This window comes from Orbicella franksi, chromosome 2 (assembly GCF_964199315.1).
Source record: "Orbicella franksi chromosome 2, jaOrbFran1.1, whole genome shotgun sequence".
In the NCBI taxonomy this organism is placed as follows: Eukaryota; Metazoa; Cnidaria; class Anthozoa; order Scleractinia; family Merulinidae; genus Orbicella; species Orbicella franksi.
The window spans coordinates 36,748,268-36,760,123 of NC_138146.1; the positions used below are offsets into that span (position 1 = coordinate 36,748,268).

The 11,856-nt window shown below is 35.3% G+C and overlaps 2 protein-coding genes across 2 annotated transcripts in view; one reads left to right on the top strand and one right to left on the bottom strand.

Annotated features, from left to right (window-relative positions):
• Window positions 1-588: 588 nt before the first annotated feature.
• LOC145479628 (rab-like protein 2A) lies at window positions 589-11,054 on the top strand. The gene is made up of 8 exons (XM_081458039.1): window positions 589-731; window positions 840-869; window positions 2,475-2,554; window positions 5,048-5,127; window positions 5,751-5,862; window positions 6,842-6,939; window positions 7,462-7,545; window positions 7,989-11,054. The coding sequence occupies exons 1-8, from the start codon at window positions 589-591 to the stop codon at window positions 8,067-8,069; spliced, it is 708 nt and encodes a 235-aa protein (XP_081314165.1). The 3' UTR covers window positions 8,070-11,054.
• Window positions 11,055-11,132: 78 nt separating this feature from the next.
• LOC145479626 (protein TTE1956-like) overlaps window positions 11,133-11,856 on the bottom strand; it is a 5,312-nt gene continuing 4,588 nt past the window's right edge. Inside the window, exon 2 of the mRNA XM_081458038.1 lies at window positions 11,133-11,856. This exon is cut by the window's right edge and continues 2,042 nt beyond it. The gene's annotated coding sequence lies outside the window, so the exon portion shown is untranslated.

Below are 11,856 nucleotides of genomic sequence, written 5' to 3' on the forward strand. Positions count from 1 at the left end.
CCCTCTCCATTTCTCCCAGACGCGGTTTGGTAGGGAGAGACCAGAGCCTGGTTATTGACTCATCTCACGACAGAATAAAAAATTCATTTCATTTAATTTTGCGTGGGTATTCTATACCGATGTACCGTGGTGTGAATATAATTGCTAATATTTAAAAATACCGTCCTTATTTCTTTTTTTTTTTTTAAGTGTATATTACGGAAGTAAAATTTGAATTAGAAAGCCGAACTAATCGGAATCAGCGCTAGCTTAATTTCATTTTATTAGTAGTTTTTTGTTTATATGCCAAGCTTTGTTTCTCATGTTTCTGGGCTATTCGAGTCAATTTTTGTCATTTTCTTTAATTATTTCTAATTCAATTCACTGCTCGATCAGACTGTAAGAGCCCAGTTATTCTCTGGACATTTTCAGCGTAAAAAATAAATATTGGCTTTTTTATCGGCTTATTTTCCATCATGGTTCTTTGCTTATAATTAGAATGAGGAAATTTAATTTTGTGAACAAAAAATGCTTAGGCAGCTGTTTAATTCGTTGCCTAGCAACATGGTTTGAAAGCGAGGCTCGAGTCAGATTACACAATCGCGAGGCATGACGGGTATTGCGAAGCTTGGAATGAAAATGGCGGCTAGTGATGTTGTAGTGAATCATGAAAATGAAACAAGCGATAAAAAGACTAGTGATAGTTCCGTTAAAGTGATATGTCTAGGAGACAGTGCTGTAGGAAAATCCAAGTAAGTCAGTCTGTGTGATCTGTTATATTTCTTTGATTTGTTCGTGCTGCAGCGTTGGAACTGCGGCGTCAAACGAACCGGCTAATTTTGTGTATTTTTCCGTAATAGATTAGTTGAAAGATTTCTCATGGACGGATAGTATCCTTTACGTTTTTCGTTGGGGTATATACTTCTAAGAATTTGCATCAATGCCATTTTGATGAAAATGTGGCAGAGATGTTTTGGTTTGTTTAAAAGGCTGCAGATCATTGGATATATACATGTATCGTACTGTTATTCGGAAGCTTGTCTGCTATACAAGCCTGTGAGATGTTATCCGTGCAAGAGCTTGTATCCGGCATGGGATTTTACTCAGTCTTAAGTGCTGTAGAAATTCTATGGGAGATCGCGATTCCTTTCCCATTTAGTCTCGGGCTTTCTATCCGAAGCTGTAACATCATGACGCTTCGATTTTAAAGATGTTCATTGCACTTAATTGCAATCAACATGCGTGACCCTTTTCGACACCTCTCGTCATTTACTTACTGTTCGAACAATATCACGAAATGTTGTTTTACATGTACTGTCTTAAGCCATAAGGTGTCTTATGCTTTCCATAGCATTTATTCATCAAGCGCATCGAGCGATTTTTGCCATCTTACGCGGTTTTAATCAACATTTTGTTCAACTGTATACTTAATCAAGTACATACAGGTGTATACATGGATCTTTTGGCTCTGGAAGGAACTTGTGTATTAATTTTTCACCTGGCTCTGCATTTCTGTTACTGTAATGGCCATGAATGTGAAGGATCTGGTAAAGGAAGAAAGAAAAAAAAGGATTGTAACTTCTTAGAAACCTGCATGGTCATATGTTAAAATTAACTTACTCAGAGATTCCATGGAGCTGTATTATTCTAGCTTATCTTGTAATTTAATGCATGGAGATTGCAGAAAGATGCTCAGAACTTTAGTTCATATACTGGCTGCTTCTGTTTTTGACATGATATTTGGAGCATCAAGGAAATCTGCAAGCTTTTCTCAGAAAATATCTTGACTTTTTTTCGCAAATAAATGTTTATTTGACAATCACAGATTGTTACAGATTGTTCTTGCCTCAGAAAAGCAGGGTTCTTACAGAGTCTGGAATTCTTTAAAAAGTATGGAAATCATCAAACTAGTTTTCCAGGCTGAGAAAAAGTATTCAGCCAAGTCTCAAAAAAATTGAAAAGTCTGAAGCTTTTTCCAAGCAGCGAAAATTGCTTAATTGTTAAATGACTTCCTTGTTACATATAGTCAAATTTCATGTAAATTTGTGTCAGCCAAAATATTCCGTCTGATAATGTTGAGAACACTCTCTCCACCCAGTAATTCTTACATTACTGTTACATGTATGTGTCCGCATTTTCATTGCAGTGACTGTCGCTTCATAGGGCATCGTGGTTGCATTTTGGTTCTTCCTTTTGACAAGCTTTGTGTTAACCAAGAATTAACTTTCTCATCTTGTAAAAATTATGGAGAAATGACTTGACCTAGAATCTGGGAAAAAGAAAATACTGGTTTAAAAAAGTATTTAAATTGTTAAATTTTGTTATCAAAAATATACATGTACAAATTGTAAGAATCCTTGTAAAATCATCATCTTCTCTAGGACTATTGTTAACTATAAAAAGTATTTGTTTTGATTTGTAACTACCAATGTTGTTTGCAGTTCAGTACTAAGTCAGTTAAGAATTCAGGATAGTTTCCTTAATAATGTCCACAGTAAACCACAGCAACTCTCTACTTATGCACTGACACTCTTTCAGTACAAGACACGTGTTGATGGAACAGATGTTCGAGTTGGTAAGTAGATCATACATGTATGTGCAATCATCAATAGGGAAAAGAAATTTTGTAAGCAAATATTGTACAAACGAATTCAACATTAACATATGGCAGACCAATAAAATCATGCAAAGGTTAAAAGCATCTCTTTGTGAAACAGTGTTATTGTGTGCATGCCCTAATGACAATCAGCAGGGTTTCTTATCACAATGAAAATGACCATAAGTACATATTGCTTTTGGGAGAAGTAAGTCTGTCTTCTGCATAACTCACGTTTTCCATCTCAAAACATGAGGCCTGTTTTCCATTGTTTGACAGCGTTTGAATCAGCGGCTGACTGAAGTCGTGTGTAGAGTGACTGATTGTACATGAAACAACTCCTGAAATAGAGCAAGTTAGAGTTTTCAATTGAGTTCAGAGCGGTCAAATGAAAACAAAAATAATCACTCTGGCTAATCACCAAGGAAACACAATCCAATGAACCAATCAAAACTCAAAGCAAATATATGAAGCTCAGGTGCAAAGCAAATTTAAACATGTACATCTATGCTTGATTAGTTTGTTTTTACGTCTTATTGGGTGATAGTGTCGCATTTTTCTACGCTACTGAATCATGTAGTAGTAATGCAAAACCAAGGCAAATGTGAATTACTTTGGATGATCAAGCAAAAAACTGTATACTCTAAAATCTGTATTGTACTGGTATATCTAGAGTACAATGTATGTAATGCACAATTGGCAATTGTTTCCCATGTTGATCACTTTGTTAATCCAGAGTAAGAGTACTAGAGTCCAAGCATGCCTAACCTGTCAAAATAATCCTTGTTTATTTTTTCCACAAATTTTAATTTTTGTGCACCTTTTAACCACATTAACTACTGCAGTTTGTTGCCAGGGTGAAAATCATAACACTGGGTATTAAATATATAACTTGAAAAGCAGCACCTGGTACATTTTTGAATAATTAATCATGTTTTATTTGATTATAATTTATATTCAATAGGTGAATGAATAATTTTAGCACACAATATGACTTCTCCATAAAAGATTTGCAAGTCGTCATGAAACAAACCTATGTGGTGGAAGTTGTGTGTGAAAATAACAGTTAACTATTTGACTATGCCTAAGAGTGATTAGAATCTAATTTCTCAATGCAATTTCATTAAATTGCCAAACATGCAGGAGGTGAGAATACACAAAATCACCCAACAAATGTCACAAACAAGTGAATCAGTAATAAAAGAGACTTCAGGCAATAATAAGTACTTTAAGTTAAAGATATGGGGAGAGAGCTTGCTCACCCATATCCATCATTCACCATGTTTAACTTCTTGTTTAGGAGAATTACACTACATATTGCTGAGGAAACATGAAATTGTTTAATTAAACTTATATACATGTATATTTTAAAATTTTGTACATGCAAATGCTAAATTGAAATATTTCATTGCTAACAGAGCAGAAAAATAAAAAGAATAAAAGCAAAAGATTTTAGAATCTTTGTCAATTAAGAGACTGCCAACAACAGATGTTATTAAAGAAAACACAGCATCCTTATCTCCATGCCTTGCTCGGCCAGATACATAAATTAACATAAGTGTCTTGACTTCCAAAGAACGAGATAAGTGTTGCTTATCTTTCCAGCTGCTCTATAAAATTTTCAAAATATTATTTATGTCAGACAGTGGGATGCAAATTAAAGTAGAGCTCTGCAAATTACAGTATACAATGCATGATTGAAAACCCTTCACTGATTGGTCTTTAACAAATTTAGAAAACATACATTGTGGTCATCAGTATAGTTATCATATTAGAAAACATATACATTGAACCCATGGAGAATACATATAATTCTTTTATTCTACAAAGCAGCATACGGTTACTATTGCAATGATCATATACAAATTTTATATACATGTAACATCAAACTGTTGATTTCAGTTTGTAACCATAAACTTGAAGTCCAATTTTTTCTCGTTTTAACTAGTTTCATGAGGTACAAACAATCTATGGTCAACTGCAAGTGACAAAATCAAAATATGTAAATGTAAATAGTTCAGTCAGGTTTGTTTTTTTTAATTTGTTCATATGTAGGTACACTGTAGCTTATAACAGTTACTTGTGTTACAGGTGTTATTCAATGTAATTTTTAACTGTTGCTGGAATAACTAGCTGTTGTATGTAAAAAGATATTAATAATTTTCTCTCCAGTTCGAGCCTTTCAAAAGTTATATATTACTGATCCTACATTTCTATTTCATTTCTTCATGAGGAGGTTATTTTATGGATCACAGTACTGTTGTTTGAAATTTACATACATATATAGATGTATTTTGTACACATTAGAGACATTTTCTCCAGCTTTGACTGCATGCTTAAAATGAAAATAATAACTAAAAATAGTCATGAGAAAATAATAATTGCAATGAATTTATATTATTTTTTCCATCTTTTCTTCCTCCCTCCCCTTCCATGATCATTTTTCCAATATTATTGTTTAATTTGTTTCAGACTTCTGGGATACAGCAGGTCAAGAAAGATTTAGCAGCATGCATCCATCATATTACCATCAGGCACATTCTTGTTTACTAGTAAGTACTCTTTAAGCATTATTACATAGAATTGTATATATCAAATATTATTTACATGTAATGATATTTGTACATGTATGATTTGACCATTGTACTGTAGTTGTAATGGCAATTTGGCAAACTGCAAGTTAAACCTGAAAAATTATTTCACAGCTTCAAAAAAGGTGCATTCTGGTGCATATTTAGCACCCAAAAGAGATTTTGCAGGAGGCCTGGACTGGACACTTTATTGTAACAACAGTTTATCCAACTCATTGCAAGATGAGTTTCTTTAGAAGTTCATCCATAAAATGATACATTATGCTTCTCATTTCATTGGTACTTGTTACATTGCAGTACATGTACTTACCTTACAGAGATCAAATCATTATTACCCTGGCGGGACAAAATTGCATAGTTACAGGGTGTAGTTACATGTGTTTAAAATGAACTTTAGAATACAAAAAGTACCTGCCCGAAATGTTTGAACTAGCTCATGGCTGTGTTGGTCAGTCACTTATTTTAAAACCCTGTTCATGTGGTACTTGTTATTTTGAATTATTTGCATGGTGTGAAGAAAAACATGACTGACATTGCTCAGCCGTAGTGACTTGTTGAATTAATAAATATCGTCGCATTTTCAGGTATTTGACATCACAAGAAAAGGGACGTACAAAAATTTGGCTAAATGGTATAAAGAACTTAGAGATTACAGAGAAAACATCCCTTGTATAGTTATAGCAAACAAAATTGATGGTATCCTTTTGTGAATTTTTGTGAATAACATTGTAATCTGCATTGTTCTGTCAGTCTTGGTGCCTTCCCAAAGGATACATGTACATGCACAATTATTAACTGTTTGCACGATTCTTCTGAAAATGCATTTTGTTTTGATTGCAGTGGACTGTAAGATACTCTCTTCTGCATTATATATTGTACACTTGTAAACAAAAAATACACAATTTACATTGTGAACAAGTATAATCAATGAAAGCTGGACATTGCAAACCAGCTCCACTAGGCCAAACTGTAGGTTCCTTTGCACTGTTAATACAGGTTGCCTTAGGGTACACTGTAAGTGCACTGGACTCCAGAGGCCTGTTTCTCGGAAGTCCCAGAAACTTTTTGGGCCCGTAAAGCCTTTTTAGTTCATCTGTATCTAAAAATGGAGAAGCGTATATGCCTGAAACTTCTTGTATGAAGGGAACTTCCGTTCATATTAAGAATATGTGAATAAAACAGCTCCGTAATCATAAGGTTCGAGATTTTGCTATGGCTTTCTGGGTGCTAAAACTTTTCGGAACCTTCGAGAGATGGACTCAAGGTTTGAGCCCTTGTTAGGGGCCCCATGTGCCTCTCTTATCCCAGGTGTATAAATGGGCACTAACAAATTTATTGCTGTGAGTAACCCTGCAATGGACTAGCATTCCATCCAGGGAGGAGTAGCTTCATTCTACAGAAACCAGAGGTACTGTACACGTACATTGTATATTAAGCACCGTTCTTGTGGGCCACTATACAACTGTAGACTCAGATTTAGGCAGAGTTTGGTTTGCCATAATGTAGCTTCCATAAATATTTATAATGGTCCTACTTGATTTTAAAATTATGACTCCAAAATTTGAACTATGTGAAACAAATTCTGGAAAAATGAAGATACAAACAATTTAAAAAATATCAGGTTTATTGTTGATAATCATTTTTACCTTGACTTCTTTGTTTATAAAAACCAAAGTCGACTACAATATTACACAGAAAAGTTTTAATTTTCCCAAAAAACATGGGCTTCCATTTTATTTCGTGTCAGCATCTGATGGAACAAATGTTGTTAAGGTAAGTAAATACGTGTGTAAGTAAATAAGATTTGGTTGTTTCAAGTTTATTTTACTTCACTGCTTAGAATGCAGGTTTTGGTTCTGAAGGTTTCTGTGGGATGAGCGGGGTGAGAGTGCTTTTCAGCAGGCTTTGAGTCTTGGAGAAGGGGTTGACTTCCTATCTAGAGACCACTATATTGGTTAGAAAAGCAAAATAAAAGTGATATAAAGCATCAAAAATGTTGTTAATTCTTATAGTTACAGTACATGCTTCTTAGTAAGGGTTTATGGTATTTGTTGGTCAATCCAAAGGTTAAGTTTCCACCTGCCGTTTGTAAGCCTCCTACGTACACTGTACATGTTATTTTGGCTTGTCACTCACTCCTCCCGTACCAAGTGGAGTGGGTTCCTTGACAAGCCAGCAGAATGCATGTGTAGAAGGCTAACCTGTCCAGTGCAAATAAAAGAACTCCCATGATATGCTCTAAAGTTTTTTGGTTTTCTCAAATTGATTTTGGATTTTCATGTATTTTTTCCCAAGGCCTTTCGAGAAGCAATAAAACTGGCTGTGAAGTATAAAGAAAACTCCACAGATTTTATGGATGAAGTTTTACGTGAGCTTGAGGTACTGGCAGATGTAATGTGCAGTTTAATGCAGTTTTGTTAGAATAATCAGTAAAAGTACATGTACTGTATCTGCTCTGTCGTGTAGTGGCAGAAAGAAGAGAGAAGGAAAAACTGTCAATTATATGGATGTACATTGTGGATGGGGTATGAGAAAGACAGAGAGTCAGAGAGGCGAAATTCAGCATTCAGTTATCAGAAATTACACTCTTAGACAAGAAGCTTGAAAAAAATTAAACATGTGTTTTTTAGTATTTTGATCGAACACGTACATACACTGTACATGTACATATCAGAGAATATCAGGGAAGATTTAGCCTTATGCCTTAAGTTGTCTCATAGCCTTTTCGCTGGGAGTTAAGAGGAAGTTAGGACCAACTTTAGACCAACGGGGAAGGCTGAGCTGTCAAGTTTAATAATACCTGTACAATTTTTGAATTCTAGAATTTTGATGACATGAACCTCAATCAAGATGGCTATGATTCATCAGATAAGAAAAGCAGCGAGGACGAGGGAAAAACATGATATCAACTGTGTTGTGACTTCGTTGGATGAAACATGCAACGCTATTTATGTCAGTGGACAGAATATTTCAACGCAGAGTAATTTATTCTCCCTATTAGAGTTAAAATTATTAGCTATAAATATTTAAGAGATTTACATTGAAATGAATGTATTGACTGTTATCTACCTAGCAGTCCTTGGTGACATCAGATCATATCAGAAATATCCACCCCTTTGCTGGAGAATAAGCCATAACCATCGACACAGCAAAGTAATAAGCGAATTATCTCATTCCACCAAACCTTTTCACGGCAAAAGGTATTCCTCGCCAACTTCGGCCAGGACAAAATAATGTTTGAGTTTTAAATTGTACAGGATATATAACCAAGTTTCAATTTCATTTGTTGTAAATTACGTGCAATGTTATATACGATATATCAATTATGTCACATGCAGGGAATTACGGACGCGTGCCTTCATGATAGCATCAAACTTTAAAATTCAAACTGTGCTTAATCTATAAAACTGTCTTTTTCACTTAATTTGAATTTTAAAAAATGTTTATCTTAATGCAATTTTCTAGTTATTAAAACTATTCTTCACTTTAAACATATAACAAATTTTAAGTTCTTAAAGGTCGTGATATGATTATTTCGTGTACAATATTACGTAATTAGATTGGCTTTTTCGTACAGTGTAAAATGTACTCTACCAATTGCTGTAAGCATTTTTTCTGGCAACACTACAATCTTAAGTTATGAAAAATTGTCTCTGAAAATTAGAGTTAAAATAAGTTAATGTAAAAGGCAGTTTCATAGAATCCCAATTTGAGTTTTAGAATTTTATGGCGCCATGATCACGTAAACTATGTTTCGACTTCCAAACCTTGCGTACTCTTTAGTGGTGAACCGTTAACTTTCTCCTACAACAGTGTATGTTTGTCGTATAGAATGTAACTAGGATGGTGATGAGAACTTCGAGGTTGATCATTTAGGAGAAAATGATTCTACTTAACAGAAACCTAAGTCAAGAAAAACGTATTACATGTAAATACAGTATGGACGATTTCAGGTACGATTCTGTAAGATGTATTCAAACCTTTGTATGAAAATGAGGTTTGGATTGACTACGAGACGATACAGATCAAAACTGGTTTGAAAACAAAAGATCGCAATTGAAAAGAGGGAAGGTATGTTAACAACAAAGTGAACTCTAGCCTCGCCTCCGTTCAGAGGCTTGAATTGAATGGGCTACAGTGAAGTAGAAGAGTTTCCAGTGAATGTACTCGTTTGAAGTATATTCCTGTAGAATTGTTTTCTATTTGCGTCGTTGCTATTGTTGTTGTAGTGTTTTCAAGCTAGTCAAGAACAAAATCAACATTGCACTTTTATACTCTGGGTTGTCGTTAGCTCGCTGTGATCCACTCCATTTTTGTTGTTTGTTGTGATTCATCGGCGAAATGTGATTAGTTTGGTTTTGGGTTCCAGGCAGTCACTAGATACTCACTTCATCACAGAACAAGCGAACAAGCTTGTAGCCAACACAACTCTAAATTGAATAACTGTCACTAAAAAGAATCAGCTTTGTAGGTAATTTTTGAGTATTACTGTATGTGGAGACTGGAGGAGTGAAAATTTTCCTTCTTATTGAGTCCATGTCGACTTCAAGTGAAGGTAATTCATTTAAAAATTGCTGGAAGTAAATCAACAAATTTATAACTGGGTATTTGTTTTCTAGTGTACAAGAAGCCTTGTTATCGGTAATCTTCAGCTGTAGCATTTATAAGTTGCCTTTTGCTTCTTGTTTTTTTGTTAGTAGCTTTTTTTGCCTTATGTCTGCCAGTACATGATGTCCTCTTTTCTTGTAAAAATAGTCGCTGTTTTATTAAACCCTATTAGCACGTCAAAGTTTAACCCTTTTCACGGCCGGAGTGCGAATGTCCGTTACGGAGGTAACAGATAAGTGATTGATCACCAACAAGGTGATTTAGATTAAAACGTACTAGAGTACGTACTAGAGTAGGTGGTATCAATTGCCTTTGTATGATTAGCAGTTTGTTCAAGGGAATCTTGCAGCACGCTCTTAAAAAATCAGAGCGAGTAATCCTTTTTGGCCAATGAGATGAGGCCGACTTTCTTCGCGTTTAGCATTAGTTGCTAGCAGTTGCATGTTTCTATTTTATAGAGCTCTAATTGCTGCCTAGGAAATCGTGGTGGAGTCTCTTGGTTAACTCTTTGTAGCACTGATCCTTCGTAGCCGTTACTTGGATTCTCAAAATGCTTCACGGAGCTGTATACCATTTTAGAACGGAGCTCCCTCCTAACTGGTTAAAACGGTGTTAAAATTTCTCCCTAGACGGGGTTTACAACCTTAGGTCTGAAACAAAATCTCCTTTCTTTTTCGAATGTCTTTATTGTTGCCTTCTCCACCATCACACAACGTATTGTTAGCGAAAAAATTAGCGACAAACTTGCTGATACAAAATTAGTTTTCAGTGCGCGTCAAATTGAAGGATCTTTTTTCCTGCTAAGGATCCCGTTTCTGTTTCTCTGCGGGACTAACCAAGTAATGGCTGCGGAGACAATGAATCTCATCAACGTTTTAAAAGTTTGGTTTGAAGTAGAATGAAGCAAACGGTAGCGATGGAGCGCTTTGTGAGACTTACACTTCAAGCGATAGAATATGGAAACACTTTCCTCTTTCTTGTTGCACGCTTACAACCAGCTTTGTAGGATAAACCGGTTGAAAACTGCATTATCGTTTTAGGTTTTGTTCCCGGTGATGAACTGCTAGTCTTACTGGCAGCGATTACAAGCATTTTCCAATGCTCTGTTGTACTGTATATGTTAACGAAAATCTGCATTTTCCACCGTAGTTTTAGCGTATAGATGTGTAAAAAGCTAAAAATCTGAATGACAAATCAGAGTGTACAATGTAAATGTCTGTAATAAATTGTAAGTACAAAACGATGTAAAATAAAATCGGTTACTATCCGGAAAGAAGGAACTTGATGAAATTGTTTTGTTTCGCTTGAAGTCTCTAGGCATTCACTATTGATTCGTTGTCAATGAACGCAAAGCCTGAAGTGAGTGTGTTTGTTCAAGGAAAAACCCCTTTTACACCGCCTGAGTTGGTATCCCAGTGTTTCCACTTCAGCAAAAAGTAACACAGAGACTACTTAGGGTGCGTTTCTTTAAGGAAATCCAAGATTAGATTCTTAAATCAGAAAACGGATTTCGCGTTTCTTCTCTAAACAGATTAATCCAAGACCTCTCGGATCATGGTACGTCAAAGGAACCGAAAAATCCACTCTGGGCAAGGATTCTTCGCTTCCTTTGATGCACCATGATCCGAGTGATCTTGGATTGATCTGAAATCGGTTTTCGGATTTAAGAATCCAATCTTGGATTTTCTTAACCCTTTAGCCCCTAAGAGTGCAAATTGGCACACAAGGTCATAACTTTGTGAGTATTTGATAGATTTCTATGAATTTTTGCCATGAAAATTGTCTTGTGAAGATCTGCTCATTGAAGTCATAAAATTTTGACCCCCTCCCATCCAAGACATGGTTGACCACCCCCAGAAGTTTTTAGTTCCTTTTTCGGGATGCAAATGGAATGCAAGACTTGTTTCATATCAAGCTATGCACTAAGAGCTGCTAAATAAGCTATAGTTTAGTGGTATACCTAATATAGTAGAAGATTGATACATTTTTGAAGTCGTTCATTTTCCCATTTTAAAGAAATTTTTCTCAAAATGTCTACCTCCTTCATAGCTGCTGATGCCAATTCTTAAATAAGCTGATTAG